This window comes from Larimichthys crocea, chromosome VI (genome assembly GCF_000972845.2).
Source record: "Larimichthys crocea isolate SSNF chromosome VI, L_crocea_2.0, whole genome shotgun sequence".
NCBI lineage: Eukaryota > Metazoa > Chordata > Actinopteri > Sciaenidae > Larimichthys > Larimichthys crocea.
Window position 1 is genome coordinate 634,003 of NC_040016.1, and position 24,856 is coordinate 658,858.

General features: G+C 39.8%; 4 protein-coding genes and 2 non-coding genes across 7 annotated transcripts; 2 read left to right on the top strand and 4 right to left on the bottom strand.

The window, feature by feature from the left end:
• Positions 1-60: 60 nt before the first annotated feature.
• On the bottom strand, positions 61-1,215 carry spcs1 (signal peptidase complex subunit 1). Its single transcript, XM_010756752.3, has 4 exons — positions 1,040-1,215; positions 648-707; positions 460-546; positions 61-325 (listed from the first exon to the last, which is right to left on the bottom strand). The coding sequence occupies exons 1-4, from the start codon at positions 1,145-1,147 to the stop codon at positions 200-202; spliced, it is 381 nt and encodes a 126-aa protein (XP_010755054.1). The 5' UTR covers positions 1,148-1,215; the 3' UTR covers positions 61-199.
• A 249-nt stretch (positions 1,216-1,464) lies between these two features.
• glt8d1 (glycosyltransferase 8 domain containing 1) lies at positions 1,465-6,290 on the top strand. Its single transcript, XM_010756741.3, has 9 exons — positions 1,465-1,827; positions 2,390-2,488; positions 2,600-2,810; positions 2,985-3,102; positions 3,213-3,297; positions 4,183-4,295; positions 4,392-4,558; positions 4,641-4,753; positions 5,117-6,290. Exons 1-9 carry the CDS (start codon positions 1,812-1,814, stop codon positions 5,299-5,301), a joined length of 1,107 nt encoding a protein of 368 aa, XP_010755043.3. The 5' UTR covers positions 1,465-1,811; the 3' UTR covers positions 5,302-6,290.
• A 786-nt stretch (positions 6,291-7,076) lies between these two features.
• gnl3 (G protein nucleolar 3) lies at positions 7,077-11,722 on the bottom strand. Its single transcript, XM_027279500.1, has 15 exons — positions 11,590-11,722; positions 11,328-11,386; positions 11,056-11,196; positions 10,687-10,806; positions 10,525-10,596; positions 10,296-10,431; positions 10,091-10,197; positions 9,517-9,667; positions 9,239-9,326; positions 8,899-9,076; positions 8,655-8,797; positions 8,313-8,449; positions 8,005-8,147; positions 7,717-7,786; positions 7,077-7,622 (listed from the first exon to the last, which is right to left on the bottom strand). Exons 1-15 carry the CDS (start codon positions 11,600-11,602, stop codon positions 7,531-7,533), a joined length of 1,650 nt encoding a protein of 549 aa, XP_027135301.1. The 5' UTR covers positions 11,603-11,722; the 3' UTR covers positions 7,077-7,530.
• LOC113745947 (small nucleolar RNA SNORD19) lies at positions 8,534-8,607 on the bottom strand. The gene has a single exon (XR_003462529.1). It is a non-coding gene; the product is annotated as a small nucleolar RNA SNORD19 (small nucleolar RNA).
• On the bottom strand, positions 9,786-9,918 carry LOC113745952 (small nucleolar RNA SNORA47). The gene has a single exon (XR_003462535.1). It is a non-coding gene; the product is annotated as a small nucleolar RNA SNORA47 (small nucleolar RNA).
• Positions 11,723-12,200: 478 nt separating the features above from the next.
• Positions 12,201-17,175, top strand: LOC109139852 (zinc finger and SCAN domain-containing protein 22). 2 transcript variants are annotated; one of them, XM_019264864.2, is made up of 3 exons: positions 12,865-12,986; positions 13,720-13,804; positions 14,521-17,175. In XM_019264864.2, the coding sequence occupies exon 3, from the start codon at positions 14,532-14,534 to the stop codon at positions 15,438-15,440; it is 909 nt and encodes a 302-aa protein (XP_019120409.1). In that variant the 5' UTR covers positions 12,865-12,986; positions 13,720-13,804; positions 14,521-14,531; the 3' UTR covers positions 15,441-17,175. The 2 variants fall into 2 exon arrangements, with proteins under 2 accessions (XP_019120408.1, XP_019120409.1); XM_019264863.2 differs by lacking the exon at positions 13,720-13,804 and having other exon boundaries at positions 12,201-12,986.
• Positions 17,176-24,856: the final 7,681 nt, after the last annotated feature.

Sequence of the window (24,856 nt, forward strand, 5' to 3'; positions counted from 1 at the left end):
GTGCACACTAACGCACCAACAAGTATTAGTACAAATGAAACATCCCATTTATAAAACATAGACTGTATCAGATGTTTATTATTTGGACACAAGAATTCAATTATTGACTTATGAACACTGTAACGTTGTTTTCCCAAAATTCAAAATCATTTCCAATATAAAAAGGATGTACTGACAGCCGGGCAGGGATAGTTCTGAATTATTTGTGCTTCTTCTTCTTGAGACTTTCCTGAGGTTTTTGGCTGGACTCCCCGCTGGGCTCTGGTATGGCAGGCTGCCAGGAAAGAGGATTTTGTCTGTACATAGGCCATGGAGGCAGGGTCAACTAAAATGAAGGACAGAAACAAGACGTGATAAGATGCTGGTTGTTGTTTTTACATGGTATGTAACCAAAAAACAGCAAGAAGTGTACAGCAGAAATACATATTGTCATTCTTATAAATAAAAACATAAACTTACCACACAGGATACAGCAAAACCAGCCAAGACAATGTAGACTGTCCACCCAAACTGTTCAATGATCAGACCATACACGAATCCGATCACCTGCAAAGAAGTCCATGCAAGTTTGATCAGTAAACCTGAAATCAATGCATCTTAGTGGGATGTTTTGAATGGCTGCTTTTGCATATAGCATGGTGAGTTACCGCTGAGATGAGTATTATTCCTTGGAAAATCTGTTCAGCCAGTTTCTGGCCTTTATAGTCCTGTAAGACGAGAGACAGACAGACAACATTAATAACACAAAATCACTTCACAGGGAGAGGAGGATGGCCGCGGGAGAAACTAGGATGTTAGCCGATAGCTTCGTTTAACATTGCACTAATGTTTAAAACAGGTGAAGTGACGCTGCAGTAATTAATTAAAACGTTATTAGCTATACTGAGGTTACAATAACGAGCTAGCGTTGCTCTGGCAGCTGTTGCCAATGTAACTTTAATTGAAGCGCCACAGATTAACGCCTGCTCGGTATAAACGCGTGAATGAATGGCTGCTATTACTACGCTGCTCCACATCAAGTAAGCTTAACATCTCCTACCATGTGCGTGGGGATGGTCTTGAACATAGACAACATGTTTCCACTAAAGATGAACAAGCGTAAGCGGACAAAACGAAGCGGTTCAACACTTCCGGTCTCGTCAAACATATACGTCGTGTTGTGAAGGCCCCGGCGGTGCTAAGTTAGCACGGTAGCCGCGCAGCTCAGTGCACCCTGCGGATCGGGTAAAGCGCCGCACGGTGACGCTGTATTTGGTTTGGCGTTAGCGGAAGGCGCTGCCTGTCCAGATAACTGCCTGTCAAAAATATCATGTACTTTTAGGTGTTACATTTTAAGCATACATTTTTATGTTGTGTATCCAGTTATGAAATCATATATACCGTACTAAGTTAAACTGTATATGTTTTATATAGCGGGAATAGCAGGCTAATGTAACAATTTACAATCAGGCAAACGCATGGGCGTCCATTACTACGTGCAGTTTTGATATCGTATAAACTTGTTGATGTTGAGTTGGCAGTTTGGCTCCAGTCTGAATTACTTCAGCGGGTCTGTCGGTTTCTTTTCAGACCTGACTTCACCTGCGCTGTGTGTGTTTCTGCATAAGCGTGTGGACAGAGTTGAAAGCCTCCAGTTTGCTGGTGGTCTCGTTGTGTGCTTGTGTGTGTTCGCCACGCAGCGGTGCAGCACCTCACCTCAGTCCTCACCAGCCTGCCAGCAAACACACCTCGGCTCAACTCTGAGGTGTTAGAGCTGTTTTTATTTTTTGATTTCCATCAGACGTGCTGGAGGGACGGATGCGGTCTTTGTCATGACTCTGAGGAGAGGTGAGTCACTTTGGATGAACTAGTTGCTTATTTGCATCTCTTAAACATCTGTGTGTATATATTTAGTTAAATACAGGGTTCCACGGGTGCTTGAATTTCATTGAAAATGCTTAAATTTCAATTCAGTGTTTTCAAGGTTGTGAAAATGCTTGAATTTTTTTTGTGAAGTGCTTGAAAATGCTTGAAATTTGTGTGATGTCTATTAGTCACTGTTACTGCGCTGTGGTAGTTACACAATACAAGCTGAGAATACAAGCCAATTCACAATTAGTTAAAAATCAAAACAGTCAATCTACCACCATATGAAATAATGCTAATTAGACCCATATTATTATGCCATACAGTGGCACCGCTGCGCTTCCCATGACCATCATGGCAAACACAACTAGTAGGCTACCTATTTAAAGGTGCTGGAAAAATGGAAAAACTGGTGCTTGAAAAGTGCTTGAATTTGTTCATGAAAAAGGTGTGGGAACCCTGTAAATAGAAACCAACAATAGACTAACACTGAGGCTTCTTTATCTATATGTATCTATCATCAGCTCTTTGTTGTGTCTTTCAGTAAACGTGCTCATCCTTGTGCTGCTGGCTGTAGCCTTCCTGATCATAGTTCAACGAAATCTCCTGAACCTCAGTGAGTTTTTACACAAGGAAGTCCCAGGTATGTGTAACCTTGCTGGGGAAGTATGTTGTGTGTAAGCTCCTCAATACCTACATATAATCAGGCAAATGCATTGCATTAAGCTTAACCCCTAAATGTGTCTTCATCCAGATGCGGGGATGATTCTTCCCTTTGAATCTGAGTTGTCTCCAGACCTCAGATCAGAGACGGTGAGGAAAGGAGAGGAGATCCCTGTTCTCATCACTGCTACCGAGGAAAGACTCGGTGCTGTGGTCGCTGCCATGAACAGCGTCTACCAGAACAGTAAAGCCAATGTCGTCTTCACCATAGTGACCCTGAATGACACAGTGGGTCACCTAAAGTAAGACAATAAAGCAAGTCTATCTTTCAACAGCATGATTAGGCCATCCATTATATAACCTTGTGTGTATCAATGCATGCATCTATGTCTAAAGATAAGAGGAATTTTTACAATGTTGATTGAATTTATATGAAGTAACTGTCTGACAACCATTTCTCTTTGTTTTACCAACAGACTGTGGCTCAGCAAGACAAAGCTAAAAAATGTAAAACATAAAATAGTTATTTTTAAGCCTGAGTTGCTCAAAGGGAAGATATCTGAAGATCCACAGACATTGGAGGCTGCAAAACCGGTGAGACTAACATAGGTTACCAAAAAACAGTCACTACCGGGCCATACTTATTTTCATGCTACTGTTTACCTATGGTAATCTTCTGCAAACTTTGTCGCTCTGTCTTACAGTTGACTTTTGCCAGGTTTTATCTACCTGTATACATACCTGAGGCAGAGAAAGCGATCTATTTGGATGACGATGTCATTGTACAAGGTAAGACTCTAACACAAAAGGAAGGACCTTGGCCATTCACTTAAGAATAGATACTTTATTGATCCCTCGAGAGTTTACAGCAGACTTAATTCAGAAAATGTGTTCCTCAACAGTACTCTCTACGCAGTATGAAAAAGTACAGAATTTCATTTTAGTAATTTCCTGGTATAGAAGGTATGTATAGAGAGAGGAGGGGAAAAAAAGAATATGGAAAAATATTTTTGTTCCTGGACTATTGCCCCTAAAATCTAAAATTGATCACACGAGCAAAAGTGCTCTCATGGCGTTTGGCACAGTCACGCAGCACAGTAAAAATGTTTACAGTAAATGTCGTCGAAGGTAAGATGAGAAGTATGGCATGCAACTGTCTGCATACTGCGCATACTGCTGTTGCAGCTCACATTGTCTCATAATTGCACCAAAGACACCTGAGACCAGCTTAGTTTAAAAGAAAATGCAGCAATATATTTTGATTTTCTTATATACATAGCATCATAACCAAACATTAAGCTTGTCTAAACATCAACACAACAAATATGTAGTTTAGGTTATTGTTTGTCTAAAGAAAATATAACTTCATGATTCTGTTCCTCGTTGTTTCCATGGACACAGTGAATAAAGAAGTCTGTACAGACTGTTTTGGTGTTAATTAAACTACAGTACCAAGCTGTAATTGTTTGGGAACATAATAGCATACATAGTCAGAATGTAACACATTGTTACATACATTAATGGCTGGATTTAAAAACATTAATTTACATAATAAACATCTAGCTAGTACTCCAATGTCAAATACAGTCTGAAACATGTATTTAAAAAGTCTGAAAAATTTAGTCTCTGAAAAGAAATTGATGAATGGATTTTGTCTTTTCTTTTATATTTCAGGGGACATTCAGGAACTATATGAAACCAACCTCAAACCAGGACACGCCGCTGCCTTTTCAGAGGACTGTGATTCAGCCTCTTCTAAGGGCATTGTTCGAGGAGCTGGAAATCAGGTGGGGAACACTTTCCTGAGGTGACTATTTTCACTCATCTAAAACATGTATCATTAATATGATTGAATAATGAATCTTTGTTTTTTTTTCCGCTAGAATAACTATATGGGTTACCTGGACTTCAAGAAGGAGGATATTAAGAAGCTGGGGATGAGGGCCAACACATGTTCCTTCAACCCCGGGGTCATCGTCGCCAACCTGACTGAGTGGAGGAACCAGAACATCACACGGCAGCTGGAGCACTGGATGGAACTTAACAAACAGTACGTTGTTTACACTGGGGAAAAGATGGGTGAATATGGTGTAGTCTTTCTGTTCTTATGCTGAATTTGTCGCTTTCCTCAGGAATGACCTGTACAGTAAGACACTGGCAGAGAGCATCGTCACGCCCCCACTCCTCATTGTTTTCTACAAACGCCACTCCAACATCGACCCCATGTGGCACATCAGGCACCTCGGTAAAGAAACTAGAGTACATTGACTTTAGTACATACATACAGTATGTACTCTGAGTATGTAGAAGTGTTTTCATGAATATTGCAACATTTCCTCCATTATGCTAACTGATCTTCTAGTGTAGGCGTGCGTCTCAAAATGTTGAACTATTCCTTTGAACAGATTTGAGATAACATTAAATCAATTTTAATTGTACCTGAATTCACAGCTGAAGCTCTGTTCTCTGATGGATGCAGGTTTTCATGTTTCTTAAAGTACAAATACCAGAAAATGATTCCTGCTTGATTTGAATATTTGTGACACCAAATATAATGGACATCATGACTTAAATGTAAATGATCGTATGATGATTTTGTTTTTTACAGGCACTACAGGAGCTCAAAACCGCTACTCCCCACAGTTTGTGAAAGCTGCCAAACTCCTCCACTGGAATGGACACTATAAGCCTTGGAGCAGAACATCAGCCTTTACTGACGTGTGGGATAAGTGGTTCATTGCGGACCCCACAGGAAAATTTCAACCAGTGCGAAGACACACAGGAGACAACTAGATTGAAAAATTTTGTTTCAGGAACTTTTGACCAACCAAGTCCCAGCAGGACCACTCTTTGTGATATCTCAGGAACTAAGTAAGGCCTTTTAACTTCCCACAGCCCTGTACTTTACTAGTTTTGTCATCCTCCGAACATGTAGACCTGTGCACTCATTCCCTTAAACAGACAGAATTTAACTTTTCGTAATACCCACTGCATTTTACTATGGCTTAGAGCACACACGCATTTTCTTATCTCAAAAGCTGCTTTGAGATCGCTTTGACACACTTTTTCAAAATGTTTTATAAACTATTGAAACTATTTTTACTAAGGAGGCAGACATTTGTGAATATGACCTTCTTAACAGACACGTATGCATCAATTCCAGTCAGTGGTAAACTTGTGACTATGTGCCAAGACAGCCATTTACAACTTAGGCCTGTTTACATGCAGCTTCATACGGGCTAACTTGCATTACTAAAGCAGTTTATACACTTACCTCAGCTTTAATGGTGTAGCACAGCTGGCCCTACAGTTTAACTTGTACAAACACATTCCCCTACAGAGTGTAAATTGTAATCATTTTAGCCATGTCTTTACCTCAGTTCAGTACTTCCTGTGGAAAAGTAACGATTTTCTTTATTCCTGATTGCACATAGGTTTATTGATTTTAGATACCTGTTTTGACCTTAATTGTGGTCTATTACATATTAAAGGCTTACTTCAGCATTTTCTGTTATATCTGATTTGAACTCTTGACATTTGCCATGAATGAACACTAATGCAGTACTCCACTGCCTCTCTGAACTGTTAAAGTTTGTTTTTTAATGACTTTATATTCAGACCACTAAACTAACTGCACCACTGCAGAAATTGAAGAACATGTTTGCATAAAATTCGTTCGTGTTTCAGCCCCTTCCCCACGTTGAGAAACGTTTTCACCTTGCTGGTGTAAATATGTCATCTTTTGTAAAGTACATAAAATAAAAACATTTTTACCATTTAAATCTTTTGCTGTAATTTTTCAATTATCTGTAATGGACCTGGTGTCTAAGATTGGCCAATTTCTAAGATTGTCTCTAGTTTTCTCTAGGAAAACGGACATTTAAGAAGAGTTACAACCAAAGAGAATGCCAAACTCTCACTACACCATTGAAATATAGTTATGTTCATAATAATAGCAGTGTGTTTTAAAGGTGAGTAAATCTCAATACTTCAAATAAATTTAATGAACACAAATGCATTGGGAACACGTCACATTCTATTTCAGAGCAAGACAATTGGAAAAAAATTTGATATTTTAGAGTCAAGAAATGTTAAGTTTCTTTACAAACTCAAATGTACGACTCATTTTACTGTTCTTCAAGGACCAATGCACCACCCTGCATATGCAGCGTCAGTTGCCTTGATCATTAAATAAGGGCCACCCGTTTTAACTTATTTTTTTTCCACATAATCAATGACCTCACTAATTGAACTCGGCACTGCTATTTTTTTGAACACCCCTTTCAGTAAATTATTCAGTTTCACAGAATCAGCAGCATGCACGTCATGCCTGTTGGGTGTGTTTGTTTTCTATACCTTTACTAAACCTTCTAGAAACTTACTTTCAGTGTAGAAAACATTCTAATAAAAACAGTGATTTATCTTGCTAGTGATGTGGGACTGCTATTATTTTGAACACAACTTAACATACTTTATTGATCCTGAGGGAAATTCAAGGTTCAATTAATCATGGTTTTAGAGCGAAGAAAACAAAACAGCAAGGTGGCCAGTAACATGAAACTACAAGATTGAGACTTTGTAGAGGGTTTATTACATTTATAGTAAGTTGTCTATATACAGTATTCTGCATGAACACAATTACAAATGACCTCTGGACATTTAAAACTCACCGACAACATCCAAGAGAAGTCAGTGGATATATAATATATATACACACACAAACCTTTGATCACTTTACAGAGGAGGTTCATTTCCTGGGCAGAGATTAGTCCTTGACATACAAATTCAATGGAGTTATCAGCTGAAATGTAGTCAAGGACAAAGTCTGCAAACTGTCCTCCAGAGTCAAAGTTTGAAGAAGGGTGAAAACAAACTTGGCAGCCCCTTTCAACTGTGATTCTGATTCAACTTTGGCAGACAGTGATTCTTTACATCAATATGTTCATGCATATTGACAAATCCAGGTCTGCGGGTCCATCAGACCATGTGAGCACAAGTTTAGAAACCACGTGAAAGCCAAGGCTATTTGAAATCTGTGTTGAAGTCATAGGCGTCATCTGTAGAGATGCCAATGTCAGTGGGGATAGACTTGAACTGCACATGGCCCGTTTTTTCTGAAAGACAAGGAAAGATATAAAAAAATAAGGCCTAGTAAGGAGTTGATTTTAGTCAAATAAATTTTTTTTTAAAAAAGGACAAACTGTTTACTTTTGAGAGATGCTTTCTGTGGTTCCTCTGGTTCTTCCTTTTCATTTGTCTCCTCAGTGATTTGTTCAGGCTGCAAGAAGAGCAAATGTTAAAGTCCAACAACCCTCACGATACACAGTAATTTCAAAATAAATAAAGGGTTCAGTCAACTGGATCAGAGTTGGATTAGAAGTCTTCATAAACAAATCAAGACTTGAATTTTTGTCCTCATTTCCAGAAGACCAGACATTATATGAAGCAGCTGTATTGTCTGGCAATTTCCCCAAAAAACAAAAAAAAAACAGTTACCTCATCATTTTCGTCATTCTGCTCTGCTTCTTTCTCTGCAGCACCAGATTTTTCTTCAGGGATGTCACAGACACTCAACAGGCCTGCAGTTGGGCCATTAGAGGTGAAACCTATACTGCTGGCCTGGTTTGGGAATCTGACCTCTAAAGAAAAGAAAAGCAAAAAGTTATTTTCAGCAACACACACAACAAAGTGACTACTTTCATTCGGCAACTGCCCACTCTGGTGGTCATGTTGCTCTTTACACCCTGTGAATATTCCGAACAGAAAACACTGAGTTGTCTAAGTTCAATTAAAAACACCTGTACCTTTCAGAGTCTCCTTGTTGCCAGTTTTCAGTTTATTGAGGTCCCAGCCGTTCTGCATCTCAGCGACCACGGCTTCAGACATGTAGGCGGGGAGGCTGCGGTTCTCCTGCACCTTACAGTGATAGCTTAGCTTGGCTCTGTGGAGACACCAAATCAAAGACTCCTGTGAGATCAAGCGCTCCCTACTCTGCTTTATGAATGTACATTTGCAGGTTTCCTGGCACCGTGTTGGGATCAGAGTTGGATTAGAAGTCTTCATAAGAAATCAAGACTTGCGTTTTTGTCCTCACTTCCACACATGCACTACAACTGCCCACCCCTCCTCCTTCCACAAACACTCACCCTGTCCAATCGTCAAGGAAAGTTGTGGCTGCCTGCTGTGTGTTAGGGACTCCACCCTTCTGCAAATAGCCACGCTTCTTGGCAAACAAGTTTAAAAACTCCACAGAGTTCCTGAAATCTGGGACATTGTACTGAAGCATGATCTGAAACAAGAGAGAGTGTCATTTTAATGAACAAGACAACACCCAGACTGATATAACCAGTTCATACATTACATCTCATGCGATAGGAACTCCCCTCCTACCTGAGTCTTGTCACACTGCTTGAGCAGAGTCCTGACAACCTCCAGCACGCTCTCCTGTCCTTCCTCCACCTGCAGGCTCCTCAGTGCCATAGAGGCCGGTGGGTTGGACGGTGAGGCCACGACTCCCGGGCTGTCTATTAGTTTCACAGTCTTTGAGATGTGCACATCCTGCATGGATCTGAGGAGGCGGTAACAGGTAACGTTTGACTAGGGGGATAAGTTATATGCCCAAATATGGTGATATATTAATTACAACTTGAACACTACTAAATATGCACCATGACACACATCCCAAAAAAAAAAAAAAAGCTATGATAGTCAGACGTTTTTATGCACTCACTTTGTGATGCCTCTCTTGACACCGGCATTGCATGCAAGGATCCCCTTCATACTGTTAATGAGACTGCTCTTCCCCACATTGGGAAAACCTAGAAGGAGAGATAATGTCAAAGGTGAACAGACTATGTACTTTAAACAAATTTAAAGACATGAACACAACCAGAATCAATACACAGGTGTCTGTACCACAGAGCTGTATAAGAGTGAATTATTCTGAGACCTCATAGATGTCAATAGTTCATCTGAATCAACAACTGGCATCATAAAAGCTGCACTTACCAACTATGCCCACTCTGAGTGAAGCTTCATTCTGCGTGTTAGCAGCCAAACTTGTAAGGAGCTCAGTGAGACAAGTATTTCCGAAGCAGGCTGCTCCTCTGGATTTGTCCATGATCTCATTGGAGGCCACTATCCTGCTCTTCTTGGCTTGCTGATGAAGACAGAATAAAGACATAAGTAAAATCAACTTACGTATTTTGGTCTGCATTTCAAATAGACTGAAGCTCCTTCCCACTGTATGAATATTACAACATTTACATACTGTCATATTTTTGTTAACAAAACACACATCAGCTCTGCTCCTGACAGAGCCACATAAATCTGTGTTTTGTTTATTGCTCTCGGAGGTTATAACCAGTTATAACAGCACAGCACAAGCTGCTCAACCTTCTCAGTCCTCCATATTACAAGAAAAACACAGAATTAGCAGCAGTTTTATTCAAACTGTAGGACGAACACTTCACTTCCCTCTTCAAGTTCAGCACTTTACCTTTAACTTCCGTCGTATAAAGTATCATACGCTCCAAGTTTAAATGTTTGTTACTGTACTGTTATTTTCATTGCTATCTCTTACCACCACTGTTCTGTCCTTGATCTGTGTTGATGCTTTGAACGCCACAACTGGAAACTCTCGTTGTAAACACTGTATCCATCTCTCCACATTTTCCTTTGGTACCAGATCTACAACACAGAAAATCAGAACACATAAGAGTCCTGACAACCAACTTACACATCAGCGTGTTTTGCATTTAACATGGAAGCATCTCAGGTCCATTTACCTATTTTGTTTAAAAGCAAAATTAGTTTCTTGTTGCCTTCCCTCTGCAGCACCGCCTCCTCCAGCTGTGGACACCTGCACCCCAGTGGATCACGAGCATCAAGGACTTCAACCACTACATCAGAGGCATCAATCACCTGAAAACAAAAGTAGAAAGGGGCAGGTTGAGGATAATCAGATAAACCTTTCCTTTCTACAGTAAAACACTGCCTGGGGTTTGGTCGTTTTACCTTGTTTAATTCGGAGCAAAGGTACCGCTTTGAGCTCCTGTCTGGGGCGGCCCGTTTCTTTGGAACCTCTTCCTGTGGAAATAGATGCACCAAAACTAGTAAGTCGACAGTAGAGTGATAGATTTTGGTACTGACGAATGATTTTGAGTTTTTGGCTCTTACCTGACGAGCCTTCTTGGCCTTGGGATCTTTTTCTTTACTTGCAGCATCTCTCTCTTTTTTCCTCTTCTGGGCTCGCTCCTCTTTTTTAGCTTGTAATTTTTTTTGTTTTTCTTCTTCAATCTGTAAGACAAAAAAAAACAATATGGAAATCAGACTACCGGTGATCATGCAGCACAAAAAGACCAACACGAGGGAAAAAAAAACACTTTCTCCAAAGCATAGAATGGTCATAACTCATAAACCTACAATAAGATTAAGGTTGTTTTAGTCTTAACCCGCTTTAGGGAGACAGATTAGATGGGTCCATGAGTCTGAATGTCTTCATAGTCATTGTGATAAACTGCATGTGAAGACCAAATGGCTGCCAACCTGTAGCCTCCTCTGCTCTGCCTCCCTCAGGACCTCCTCTTTGAAGGGAGCACTGCTGGGCACACCGGGGTCCTTCTTCACGCGTTTGCTCACTCCTTTCTTCTTCGCCTCTCTTCTGAGCTTTTTGTGGTGATCACGGACCTACACAAACACACAACACCAGATTGTGACAAACAAACAAGTCAAAAACAGCGGCAGCCTCATTCACACGGGCCTCGTGGAGCTGCGCACTTTTCTATTCCCAGCAGTGAGTGATGAAGTCAGGCTCTCACCTTTTTCTGGATCTTATACCGCTTGGAGCAGGAGAGCCGCTTACTTGCTTTCTTTAACTCTAAAGAAACAAAAAGATTGAGACACATTAACGTTGGTTGAGCAGTTAGCTGAAGCTAAAGCAGGCTGATCACAGGCGGCTGTTCTCGATTAAAACAGTCCGCGCATCATCTCCGTGAATAAACGGGACGATTAAACACAACAGAGTTGTTTGTTTCAGACGCTCACACATTAATAAAACGTCATTATCAAGTGTTTCCTTACTCGGTCGTTTCATGGTGAAGCTGCGGACCTGCCAATGTGACTGCTCTGCTCTCACACGTGGAGGACTGAACGAGTTTGGATGTTTATCACTTCCGCTTCTGTCAGCGCGCGTCCCGCCACCTGCTGGCCTGGAGTACTTACTGCTTTATATAAATATATAATAAAAAAACAATAATTATTATTAATTTGTAAATAATGATATAATAATAATAATAATATTCTCTTGAAGAATTAATTGGTATAAAAGAAAGAGTAAATTAAACTTACGTTTTAAAAATAAGACATCACCTCGTTATTTAAATTACAATATGCATGCATATATGATGTATGTATGTATATATTATTTATATATATATAAAAAAACAATAACAACAACACTTACTTGTGAGTAATGAATACATACATATATACATACCCACACACACACACACACACCACACACACACACAACTATATATATATAATATATTAAAGTGTCAACTAGCTTTAACATGTGTGTGTGTGTGTGTGTGTGTGTGTGTGTGTGTGTGTGTGTGTGTGTATTTGTGTTTCATTACTCTCTCATTTAAGAATCTTATGTATTTATTTATGTGTCACAGAGAGATGCAGAACTCATTGTTCGGGCTTCATGTAAAAATGTTAAAGCTAGTTGACACTTTAAAAGTGAGAACCATATTTTCAGATTATCATGAGACCCAAACCTAAACCTGTCTAACTTTTCTTTCAACTATTAATCTAGTTACCAAACAGGATCCCATTTACTTTTCATGTGTTTTCATAACATTTAACTGTCAGGTGCATTTTGACTATTTTGACAAGGTAAATAACACCAAATAATACCAACATGTATGACACATGTCATACTTCAGGAGTGACCGGTGCACTGTCCAGCATTGAGGTGTGTTGTTGTGCTGATAGTAGCAGGTGTTACATCACTGACTCTGTGACCAGATTTTAACTTTAATTAACCCAAACCTGTCACCTCTGCTAATATAACCAAAGGCATTTTGTCCAAACTTGTTAATCGTGTGTTATAATTAGGGAGGTCACGGGAAATCTTGGGTGGGGGTGAAGTAGTAGTAGAAGAAGAAGAAGAAGAAGAAGAAGAAGAAGAAGAAGAAGAAGAAGCAACAACTCCGGGTCACGTGACTGGGTCGAGCATCTTTTTTGGTCCATTTTGGATGATAGCAGCAGGAGCTTCGTGCGACCCGAGAAAATGACCAAACTGCAGTTTTTAAACGTCTTCCTCACTGAGCGGCTCATGCTCGCTGCGCAGGAGATCTACAAATCTGTCGAGGATACGATTTTGGAGTACCAGGAGGAGATCGCGATCCGGGAGCGGGAGAACGACCATCTGCGGCGCAGGCTGCGGGACGCGGGGATCGAGATATGGCCAGGTTAGCTCCGAGGAAAGCTAATGGTGCAGCTGCGCCTCTTTATGTCCCATCAGCTGAGTCCGTGGGCCGGCAGCAGACCGCGTAACAACACGATAAGCAGCCTCGGGATAGTGTTACACCACTTCCAAGCAAGTTAACTCCAGCTGTTCGCGGTGTTACACCACTTCCAAGCAAGTTAACTCCAGCTGTTCGCGGGCTAGCTGCGTTAGCCGCTGTTGTTGTGGAGCGGCTAGCGCGTTAGCAACCTTTGTTCGTTAGCCGACATGCTAGCTGCGTCGACTAGCCGACACCCGGGCTCGCGTGCGGCTGTCTGCAGGTATCCGGATACTTTGTGCAGGTATCCGGATACTTTGTGCAGGTATCCGGATACTTTGTGATGATCCGACACTTGTTTGACTGGGACAGATACACGTGAATGAAAACACGCGTTCACCTGCTGTGTCAGTGTTTGTTTACTCCACGTAAAGCCCTGGCTGCCAAGTGAAACTATCTGACTGACTATGGATCATGTGATATAAAGATGCCGTGCACTCTTAATGTTATTAGACTTTTATTTACGCACACTTTCACCTGACATCAGTCTTGTTTTTGTGGTTTTGTTTAGCTTTGCATTGACTGTTAAAAGCACTAATAACAACAACACTTAGCTACAAGTTCAGCTTTATATATGTATTACATACAGGGTTAGTCACTATTATTGAGATGTGTTTAATTAAAGTGTCTGTTCTTTAAGGCATCATTTTGTTATTGATTTGATCGTCTGTCAAGATTTGGCGGAAATACCGCCTGTGCTGAACAGCTTCCTGCAGGAAAACATGGTACTGTTTTCTGTATGTTGACCATCCTGACGTGACAATGTGTCACCACAGTTTAGTTATTTCTATTATAAACATTATCTGGTAGTCGCAGTCGACAAGGTAGTGTGTTTGGCTCATTGCAGTTTCAATGGAAAAGTTGACTGGTAAAGCAGAACAGTAGCTCAGTCCATAGGGACTTGGTTTGGGAACTGGAGGGTGGCCGGTTAAAGTCCCGCATGGACCAAATATTTAGGATGGACTGGTAGCTGGAGAGGTGCCAGTTCATCTCCTGGGCCCTGCCGAGGTGCCCTTGAGCAAGGCACTGAACACCCCCAACTGCTCACTGGGCGCTCCTCAAGGGGGGCTGCCCATCACTCCACCATATCTCTCCAAATTGCATGTCTATGAGCCCTTGTACTACATGTGTGTGTCTGGGTTAAAATGCATGTAAATAAAAATAGTGTAAAAAGAATTAATAAAGAATATAAAAATATTTTAAAAAACACAGCTGTTAACATCTCCACATGCCCTGATGGCTCCGTCATAGCCTTAAAGTGTTTTCCCCTTGTGTTCAACTGCAGCCAAGTTGACGAGCAGGTTCATTTTAATATTAAAATACAACCTTCATAAGCAGACTCTTAATTTTGAATGTGGCAAATAAAGTTCACGCTGTTGTGTTTCCACCTATGTAGTTGATGGTTTCATTCGAGCCTCTTCCTCCTGTTCCATGTTTTCAGATCGTCCGTCCATGGCGCTGTTGGATGAGGAAGACGGCGAGCATCCGCGCCGCGAGTGGAGTCCCAGCATGGGGCATGAAGAGCGCATCCCTATTCAGATTAAGGATAAAAGGGATCTACGGGTCAACCAAGGAGACGATCAGCTTCGTGGCCATGGCTCTTGCAGCACACCAGAGAATATGTTTACTCCCCCGCGTGTCGGAAACGAATATCCCCAGGAAGGCCCGCACACATCCAACCTCCCTCAGAGTCAAGGTGTGGAGAACAGGGACAGGGACCCTGCATCTCGAGGCCCCTCTAGGCATGTAAAGGTAGAGAGTGGAGGAGGCCACAGAGGCTCTTCTTCTTCCAACAGTAGCGCTCAGCCCCTTGCACCGGTCAACCCAAACTGCTCAAATGAGAACAACATTGACATTATCGGGGTGGAGAACGGAGGACAGATGGTTGGTGCTAAGGGAACTGGAACTGGAGCTAACAGAGGACAGGCCTCACACATGCGTAACCAAGGAGCCAATGCCGTGGACTGCCCCCATCAAAAATCCCCACTACAAGCTCACATGTCATCCTTTTGTTGCAAGGTTTGCGGCGAGGCATTTAGTCATATTGGCCACCTCCATGTGCATGTACAAGTGCACACGCGAGAAAAACCTTATCGTTGTGGGGTATGCGGGAAATGCTGCAGCTCCTCCGGGAGGCTCCAGGAGCATCAGCGTAGCCACACGGGAGAAAAACCTTTCCGTTGCCAGATTTGTGGAAAAGGCTTCACACAGATGGCTCACTTGAAGGTACACATGAGGATCCATACTGGGGAGAAGCCATACAGTTGCCCTGTGTGCGGCAAATGCTTCAGCCGGTCCGACAAAATCAAAAGGCATCTCCAAACCCATAGCCGAGAGGGAACATATTTCTCAGGGCAATGATGCAAGTTTATTATTAAACAACCCAGTTTGTGAATCATATTGATGTGGGTAACTTTCCTACAAAAAGCTAAAATTGCTGCCATTAGGACAAGGCTTTTTTTTTTTTTTTTTTTTTTTTTTTTTCAAAGAACTATGGATTCTGCAACTCTTAGAGAAAGTTTCTTATCTAACCTAATACTTCTCCACGCCATAGTCCCTCAATAGAATTTGTATTAGCCAGTTTAGTACGTCATTTACTTAATTTTGTACTTGTCACTGAGTATTAAATCTCTAAGACACAATTTGAGTTATTAGCTAGCCTTTCTGAATTATCTAGCCTTTTCCGTAGTCATATAATTAGCATGATGAAGTCTTCCACACATGCCTTGGAACTGAGATGCATCAAGAAATGCGACAATGTTCAGCACAGTCACAGCTCATTATCATTACCAGTCACTCCATAAGTTTACACATAAGTTTCAAATCTGCAGACTTCTACCGGACATCCATCTTGTGTTTGTTATTTGAGTTATTATTTGAAGCATGAAACAATCTCCTTTTTTTTCTCAGTTAACTAGAGATATGATGGCCTGACAAATGAAGCCTGTGTTTCATCTGGCTTATCTAACACTGCCAGTAGTTTTTTCTTCTTTTTTTTTAAATGTAGCAATAAAAAAAATTAAAAAACAGTGCAAACGAAAAGCTACTGAAATGCCCCCCTAAACTGTGGACTTGACCGACTTGCAAAGAGAAGTCTGACTCTGCACTTATCTCCATTTTAGTCCTTTATTTTTTTTTAACTTAATTTTTTTTGTTGAGTGTTGTTACATTAGTTGCAGAGCTAAATACTGCCATCTCACATCGTCAGTGCTTCATGTTGTCCACTGATGGACAAATCGACCGTGAGACTGCTCCACTACTTTGTGAAATAATGTGATATTCTGTAAAATACCACTAGTCTCGATCTACCATGCATTTAGAAATTTTGTGGTGTCTTTTTTTTTTTTTTTTTACTTTTTTTTTTTATGACATGCACTATGGCATCCGTCTAAGATGATGCAGAAATTCACTCTACAGTAGGACCAGAGAGTATTAGCTGAACCTCACTGTGGTTTTTTTTAGGGGTCTCAGTCTGCAAAGATTTATGTTCACCTGTGTTTTGACCTCAGTAGTCATCCACATGTGAGGTATTTTTTGGAGTGCCCTCGGTTGTGGTTGATTTTTCAGATTTGTCATAGAATCAGGTACTTCCTCTGCCCATCATGGACTGATGTCCTGAACAGTAGATCCTACAGTTAACTCTCTCCTCTCAGGACTAATGCTGCATTCATAACATGAGGGCATACCGTAAATACTAACGTCTGACTACAGCTATTCTAAAAGTCAGAAACTCAGGGTTTGTGAGTTTTGGGACTTAGACCCTGCTTGTTTGCAGGAATAAACATGATGATGACAAAAGATGAGAATAACAATTTGCATCTGAATGTCCTGCAGAAAGATTAGCTAAATAATAAATATGATACCTTCAGAGTATGTCAAAGCTCAGTTGTTTGCTCTGGGATGCACACAAGTGAAACCACCATGTGTGATGAATGCAGCATGAGACAGCACATCCTCACAGCTGACCAGCAGCCCTTTCACACACTGGGACACCTTTGTTCCCCCCTCTCTCTCTCTCACACACACACACACACTCTACTGTACAGTGTTGTATCATTGCGTATTAAATGTTATTTTTTAATAAAGTAGTAATTAAGTATCCTTTTGTAATTGTCTTGTATTATGCGTGAGCATTGCACACTCCATGACCATGACATAATGGGACACATAATGGAATAGGGCCAATGTTAATGTTATTTGTTACACCTGTGCTTGTCCTGCTTTGACCACAAGTCCACATGTCTGCCATGAAAAGAGTCAAATGAACAACAGAACTCTAAATATTGATCATTTGGTATATATTTAGAGAAACTGGCCTTTTTCACATCTTGGCATTTCACAGTGATGATATTGGCTCTCTGTCATGACTTACTGGAACACAAATAGCACAGATCCATCGATAATGTTCTAAGTAACACGTGCTTTTCCTACATCGACAGGCCAAACAGTCTTCTGTGAAAAAAGCTCTATTGGAGAACATAATTCCTGTTCTCGTATGTGGTAATACTATTTTAGCTTTAAATCCTACTGCTGTGCATTAATATTCAAACCACATCCACGAATCCATAGCTAGTATTTGACAAGCAATGTGTAAAGAAGCAAAGGATCCACTCTGTTTTATTTTGTAGTAACATATATGTAACACCTGGTGGGGTACTTTCCATTTCACTGTTTTTCACAAGTGTACTTGACAGTATACAATTACCTGCGAGGGCTAATTGTCTTGCTTAAATGCAATTAGTGACTCCAACTACATGTATTCCTCCAATGAAAAGAACAACTTGAAACTGGAGTTTGCCTTTGTCTCATATAGATTCAGAAGCACTTTTATTCGCCAGGTATGTGAACACAAACGAGGAATTTGACTCCGGTAGACATAAACAAGAACAAAGACAAAGCGGAGATGTTACCTGCCCGTCGTACATTTTATGAATTCAATGACAGCTGTTAATTTAAACCTATTTAATTGTATGCAATCTTGTGCTAGCCCATGTATTTACACATGACAGCCTACAAGCTTATTATCTATGAAGAGAGTACATCAGTAAGACTCACTAAAAACCCTAATAAGGTTTATGCACCAGTTAATCATTGACAGCCACTTGAATAGGTGTCCAATGACATCTTCATGCCTGTGTTTGATATTTAACACAGTCATAACAATGTACTCTCTTGCTGTGTTGACAATAAAAGCATGTCTGCCAACATCAGCCATGAATATTGAGACTAATAAAACCAAGACTGTGCAGATCAAACTTGGACAAGATCCTGTTATTTGTGGTGCAGGCAGATAGGAAATGGAGCATGCACGGAGTAGGAAGAGCCAGGAGATTTCAGGGAGATGAAGTTGATATGCAAATTTCATTTACTCATATAAAATGTAAGTATCTGCCAAACAGAAGTTATTGAGGTAGACTTGCAGGCGCATCAGTGTAGTTACTAAAAAGCAATCCAATGTAGCAAGTTTATTAAGTTATCATGATTACATTACCCAAGCACAGGTACTCAAATCAGAAGACTGCAGTGTAATCAGACACCAAAATCAAATGATGGCCTGTGTAAAGAGATTTATTTGGATTCATATCATTCAATCAGTACCAGTGTTGGCACCCATCTTTAAATAAATAGTACAGAAATATACATTACACTCAGTTCAGATTGTGCAGCATGTCTCTTCTTTCTCATCAGCAGTTGTTGTCACCATTAATGTTTGCAGACTTTCACATTTCATTAATCTAACCTGGGATGAGTTACTGCATCTTTTATGACTAAAAAAGTAATTAAATCTCACAGTGAGCTTTAGCTGGAGGCATTTCCGAGATTAATTATAAACTGTTGTGTAATTGATAACTAAAATATGTGATGCATTTTCAAATTATGTAAAAATAAATCACTTACTGTGCCTCTAGTGCTACCTAGCCAAGCACATCGTTGTTTTGTCTTATTTTCCCCTTTTTTTCGAGCTTTTTCTGCCTCGATCTCAAAATAAAGGACTTCTTTTTGGTGGTTTGTTTTTATAAATTCATCAGCAACCCTGCTTGCCTTCATTGAGCTTATATTTTACAGCATAGCTCATGTCTACTGAAACACACTTGCAATTACATGAATTCTTGAAAGGGTACACCCAAAAAGCCACTATAGCCGACACTTTTATACCAAAATAATTTTAGGAACACACTGTAGTTTCCTAACCTCCCATAAAGGGGACATTTTGATCAATCACTATCACCCTTAGTAGCTAAAAGTAGCAGAGAGCATCATTATTTTATGAGGTTTCAATGTCTGACAGCTGTTGATTGATTGAGTGAGTGATGGGATGAGAGTGTTCTCAGGGGATCTCATTCAAATGTTGATTGATCTCCAGTTTAAACATTCAGTGAAGCCTAATGAGGCTGGCATAAACATTAAGTTTCATAAATAGGATTTGTTGTCAGTAGCTGCATATAGGTTAAGTGTGGAGATGAATGTCAGTCAGGGGGTCTATAAAACAGAGTAATGTGACTGAGCAAGAAAACATAGCTGCAGTCAGCACACCACATGTGTATGTCACATTAGTAAATAGATCTCTAAAGATGAATATATAACAGTAATTCATAACTCATGGTAATTAAATAAAGAATCTAATATTTAACAAATTAACCTAAGCTATAGGACAGAAAGGAACGGAGGAAATAAGTTTGTCTGTCCTATAATAGATTCTGATCTCAGTCACAGATCCACTGAGTGTGTCAGTGTGGCTCAAGGGCAGCAGCATTCGTCTCTTCATGTTAGCAGGGAGCCTGTACGCTGTCTTCTTCTGGCCCTCCAGGCAGCCACTCCGAGCCTACCCACACTGCGAATGTAAAAACTTCATAGTTTATCATAAAAACACTCCCTGCTTCATTTCCAATAAATTGCTAAAGATGGGAACATTCGCTTTCGCAAAGCCTGGCTAAGTAATATACTCCTGCAGGTCAATAGTTTTTAGTTTGATAGACTGCTGAGAAGACACATGGTTGCATGTTTCTTTTATTTTTATTTTTACTCACACATCATTACTCACAATTTATTCAAACAGTAACAGTAAGTCAAACAGCCTTAAAGGATCCGTGTGTAGGATTTGGTGGTAACTATTTGTGTAGTTGATGTGTTCGCCTCACCCTCATCCTTGAAGGAGAAACCTGCTGGCTACAAAACACTTCAAATGCCTGATCTAGAGTCAGTGTTTGGTCCTGGACTTCTATAGAAACATGGCGGTTCAACATGGAAGAGGATCCGCTGTGTCTATAGGTATAAAAGGCTCATTCTAAAGAAACAAAAACATAATGATTCATATTTTTGAGTAATTATACACTAATGAAAACACAGCTATGCATATTATATTCTGTTTCAGCCATATTCTGTAAATAGAGGCCCCTTAATCTTACACAAGCTATAGTCTGACATTTTGGGAAATTTGTTTTCATACCATGTTATCACTCCAGAGTCAGAATCCTGGAAGTCACAGTGCATAGGTAAGAAATAGTGTGGTAACCCTCTGTGTAGCTTGTTTTTCTTACTTTACTTTCAGTTTTGTGTGATGTGTAGCTTGTTTTTCTTACTTTACTTTCAGTTTTGTGTGAATTAAACAATATAATGTGTAAATTAATGAGCTGTAGAGGTGACGTGTATTTTTCTTGTAAATAATTTCATTCAGTGTTTCTCCTAAAAAAAAAACTGATTTTTCCTAAAAGCTTGAATCCCACATTGTTCACATTTATATCCTCTTAAAAGCAGCCTTCTTCTTCTCTGCCTTAATGTAACACAATTGTCAGAAAGATATGCCAATGCCAAAAAACATTTTTGTTCATTTATGTCAAGAAGAATGTTTATAGAAAGAGCTCTCACAGAAATGCCAGATTTTCCCTCTTTATTTATTGAGCAGCTGATTCAGAGCAGCCCAAGTATTGCTTGACTGAATGGGTAAAACAGACATGCAAATTGTCTCAACATAAATCCCTACTATTTGTATTAATCAGAACTCACAGCTGTGTCTGTGGCACCATGATAGAATACTCACATTAGAGTTTACATTAGGGGCCAGTGTATAAGATATACAGAATATGGCATGAAAATAGAATATAGTATGGGTGTTTTTATAAGTGAATTGTTATATTTTTCTTACCTTAAAATTAGACTTTTATATATAAATACTGTGTGTCCCCTTCATGTTTCTACAGTAGCCCAGAATGGATAAACTTAAGTAGCCACTATAGTTTCTCTTACATGCTAAGAAGGAGAGACGAGAGTGTTGGAATCAGAAACTACACCCTTAGAAGCAACTGTATCGTAACCACTGCTCCTTTAAGGTACTAAATATTTATACGTTTTGTTGGTTTCTACATTACACCATCAACTTCACACAGTGAAAAACATTTGACAGGAAACTCCAGTTTTACAGATTACAGATCTGTTTTGGGTATAAATAAATAACTTGTCATCTGTTCTGAAGAATTTCTACTACCTTTCCTTTTCTTTTCTTTTTTTTTAAATCTCTAATCAATCCAATAGTACTCGTGGCAGACATGCTATCCCCTGGAGATGTTTTTATTTTCCAGCTACACTGTGTCTACACACACACAGAGCTGAAAATAATAATGATGTGTCACTAGTTTCTAACACCTCACATATCCTGCAGCTTCTGTCTGACCGCTCGATGACACTTCGATCTGTTTTTCAGAGAGGAGACGGTAGGATTACTCCTGTATCTATATGATCCTCGTTTTATCTCCTCTGGAGCACTGTGGAAATGAAAGTATAATATTGCTTGTTCACAGGAGCTTAAGTGATTCGAGGACCAGCCAGAACAATGTGGCTGCATGATACTTCCTCAGTAACTACTAATGTGTAGTAGTAAGTCAGTAATGTGTTGACAGTGTACTCAGTAATGTGATGCCCTGAAACAAGTTGTTCCAGCTTAGAGGGTGAAGTGACTGCTGCTGCAGCAGTATAACGTTTTACATATTGTGAGTGTAATAGAGTAAAATTTAACAGAATTATGAAGACATATACTGCATATTTTAAGTAATAATTTCTATGTTTCGTGTTTAGACTTCCTCTTCAAATTTACCTTAAAACTAACTTTCCTGAAAACTAACATAAATTCCACAACGCTCAACACAAAACTGACTCCAATATTACAATCCCTACAGTGAGCTATAGAAATTTATGGGAAAGGGAAGCACTGGTATTGGATATTGCACATATCCTGAGATGATTGTAGATGATTTTAATATTCATGTGGACAACCACAATGATAGTCTTAGTACTGCATTTATCACTTTATTAGATTCAATCGGCTTCTGTCAGAGTGTAAATAAACCGACTCATTGTCTGAACCACACTCTTGATCTTGTTCTCTCATATGGCATTGAAACTGATCATCTAATAGTCTTTCCACAGAATCCTCTTTAATAACCTTTGAGTTCATATTACTGGACTATAAGCCTTTGTGCAGAAACTCCTACAGCAGATGTTTATCTGATAGTGCTGTAGCCAAATTTAAGGAAGTGATTCCTTCAGTATTGAATTCAATGCCATGTCTCAATGCAGCAGAGGACTTGTCTGCTTTCTTTAGCCCCTCACAAATAGCTCATCTTGTTGATAGTACTACAGGCTCATTACGGACAACTTTAGACTCTATTGCACCTCTGAAAAAAGAGACAATTAAGCAAAGGTTAGCACCATGGTATAGCCAGCAGACTTGTAACTTAAAGCAAGAGATGTGTAAATCTGAACGCAAATGGCGTGCCACTAAACTGGAAGAATCTCATCTAGTCTGGCAAGATAATCTCAAAACATACAGGAAGGCTCTCCGTAATGCCAGAGTAGCCTTCTTTATTGATAAAATTATAACTATTAGAGACAAAATCCATCACCTCTTGCCCTCAACAGACACTGATACAACAAATTAGTTTTTCTCCCATCGACCCTTATCAAATAACTTAAATAATTTCTTCATCTAAGCCGTCATCCTGTCTCTTATCCTCTTGTCCCAAAAAGGCTGCTCAAGGATGTTTTACCTTTAGTTAGTCCTTTTTTTATTGGATATGATTAATCTGTCTTTATTATTGGGATATACAGATTGTAAAGCCCTCCGAGGCAAATGTACTTTGTGACTTTGGGCCATACAAATAAAATTTGATTTGATTTGATTTGATTTGATTTGATTTGATTTGATGAGGTATTGGAATCGGTAGAGAAAAAGTTAAATTAGTGCTCATATTTGGGCTCATAAGCGTGTAAAATATGTGTGTTAGTTTTGGTAATATGTCTTGTAATAACTGAACTCTGATCATCTTTCATGATATAACAAACTTAAGCAAACAGCAAACAGCTGGCTAATTAAACACCCAACCGATGAAACAATATTATAATTCATGTTGAATCATGTTTTATGTCACCTGAGGAATAGTCAGTCTCCTTTTTCGCTCTCTGCTCTCTCTGACTTACTGGGCAGAAGCACAGTTCTTTGGCTGAAATGTTGCAGACAGCTAAACAATGAGCTGGAAGGTGCTGGTCATAATTCCCTGTAGGTTTGTCACTTTTCATGTCAAAAATACCTGAAAATTCTTTCCCTCCCTTTCCTCCCTCTGATTGTGACCTCATAAGTCACTGAGACCAAAGTCTCTCATGCTATAAAGAGCTGTGGTTTTACATTAATATGATTTGCCATGTAGACTAATTACTATTTATAATCTCTCGGAAAATCCATAATAAGCATTGCGGGGAATTAATTTGTCCATAATAGGATTACAAACCTCAGCCACAAATACCATCCACATTACAATACCCACTTCACTTTTGTTTCTTCCTCTTGCTGCTAGCTTTAGGAAAGAGCTGGAGGGAAATGCTTGGATATAAAGTGCTACTAGAAACTGAGCTGTTCAAGGGCACATAGGGGTGAAAGACATAAAAGGGGAATAATGAAAAACTGGGAATATGTGTGACAAAAAGTCTAGGAGTTAGGAGGCATTTGGAGAATTACTGTTGTACTGGTGAAACAGAGAATAGGACATAGGAAAGTCAGAACACAGTATTCAGGCTTCTTACTCGTGTCTTCATACCACATTTGAGTTACCCAGTTTAGAAATGTCAGTGATCATGTTTGATCCCACGCATTGTTCATCTACACATCAGTTTTTTTCCACCAGGAGCTCACCAGATCAGACACTGATGAGTTGCATTTTTTCAAATACATGTTAAAAATAAAATAAAAATAATAGAATAAATATTCTTTAGTGCACAGCCAATAAAGCTAAGGCTGATTTCACATCTGTCTAGGCCTCATCCTGTCATCCTGCTCTACTCTTCCCCCTCTTTTTCTATTTGACTTAATCTCAAACACTTTCCTTATATGATAGTATCCTTTATTTATCCCCTCTCCACACCTCTCTCCTCCCTTTCGTCCCCCCTCTCACCCCATCCATCACTTGCACCTCCACTCTCACTCTCTCTTGCAGCCTTGACGTCCCTTGGCCCTGCCATCATATTTCACAACCACCTTTTAATGTTGTTGTCAGCCTACATGCACACTTAGGCCATAAATCGACAAGATTACATGCACAGTCATATTTCTGATGCTACTATCCAGGCAAACAGGGAAATCTGTGTGTTTTTCCACCTACTGGCCCACTGATCGCCTGTAAGTGGCAAAATAAATCGCCCAGCTTTAGAGATTTATGATGCTGTGAGGGATAGCAAATCAACAGGGACGATGACAAAAAAGCATTAGATGACATACATGCTGTTGTGCCACC

What these genes read in the sequence shown, in the direction of transcription:
- gnl3 (XM_027279500.1), bottom strand. An exon ending in TTTGCTTTTAAACAAAATAG is followed by an intron (nt 10,198 to 10,295) that starts GTAAATGGACCT and finishes TCTGTGTTGTAG; the next exon opens with ATCTGGTACCAAAGGAAAAT. An exon ending in AGCAGTGTGACAAGACTCAG is followed by an intron (nt 8,798 to 8,898) that starts GTAGGAGGGGAG and finishes CTCTTGTTTCAG; the next exon opens with ATCATGCTTCAGTACAATGT.
- glt8d1 (XM_010756741.3), top strand. An exon ending in GACACAGTGGGTCACCTAAA is followed by an intron (nt 2,811 to 2,984) that starts GTAAGACAATAA and finishes TTTTACCAACAG; the next exon opens with ACTGTGGCTCAGCAAGACAA. An exon ending in TGGATGGAACTTAACAAACA is followed by an intron (nt 4,559 to 4,640) that starts GTACGTTGTTTA and finishes CGCTTTCCTCAG; the next exon opens with GAATGACCTGTACAGTAAGA.
- LOC109139852 (XM_019264863.2), top strand. Translation starts at nt 12,806, where the DNA reads ATGACCAAACTGCAGTTTTTAAACGTCTTCCTCACTGAGCGGCTCATG. An exon ending in GGGGATCGAGATATGGCCAG is followed by an intron (nt 12,987 to 14,520) that starts GTTAGCTCCGAG and finishes CCATGTTTTCAG; the next exon opens with ATCGTCCGTCCATGGCGCTG.
- spcs1 (XM_010756752.3), bottom strand. Translation starts at nt 1,147, where the DNA reads ATGTTTGACGAGACCGGAAGTGTTGAACCGCTTCGTTTTGTCCGCTTA. An exon ending in AGACCATCCCCACGCACATG is followed by an intron (nt 708 to 1,039) that starts GTAGGAGATGTT and finishes CTCGTCTTACAG; the next exon opens with GACTATAAAGGCCAGAAACT. An exon ending in GAATAATACTCATCTCAGCG is followed by an intron (nt 547 to 647) that starts GTAACTCACCAT and finishes ACTTCTTTGCAG; the next exon opens with GTGATCGGATTCGTGTATGG.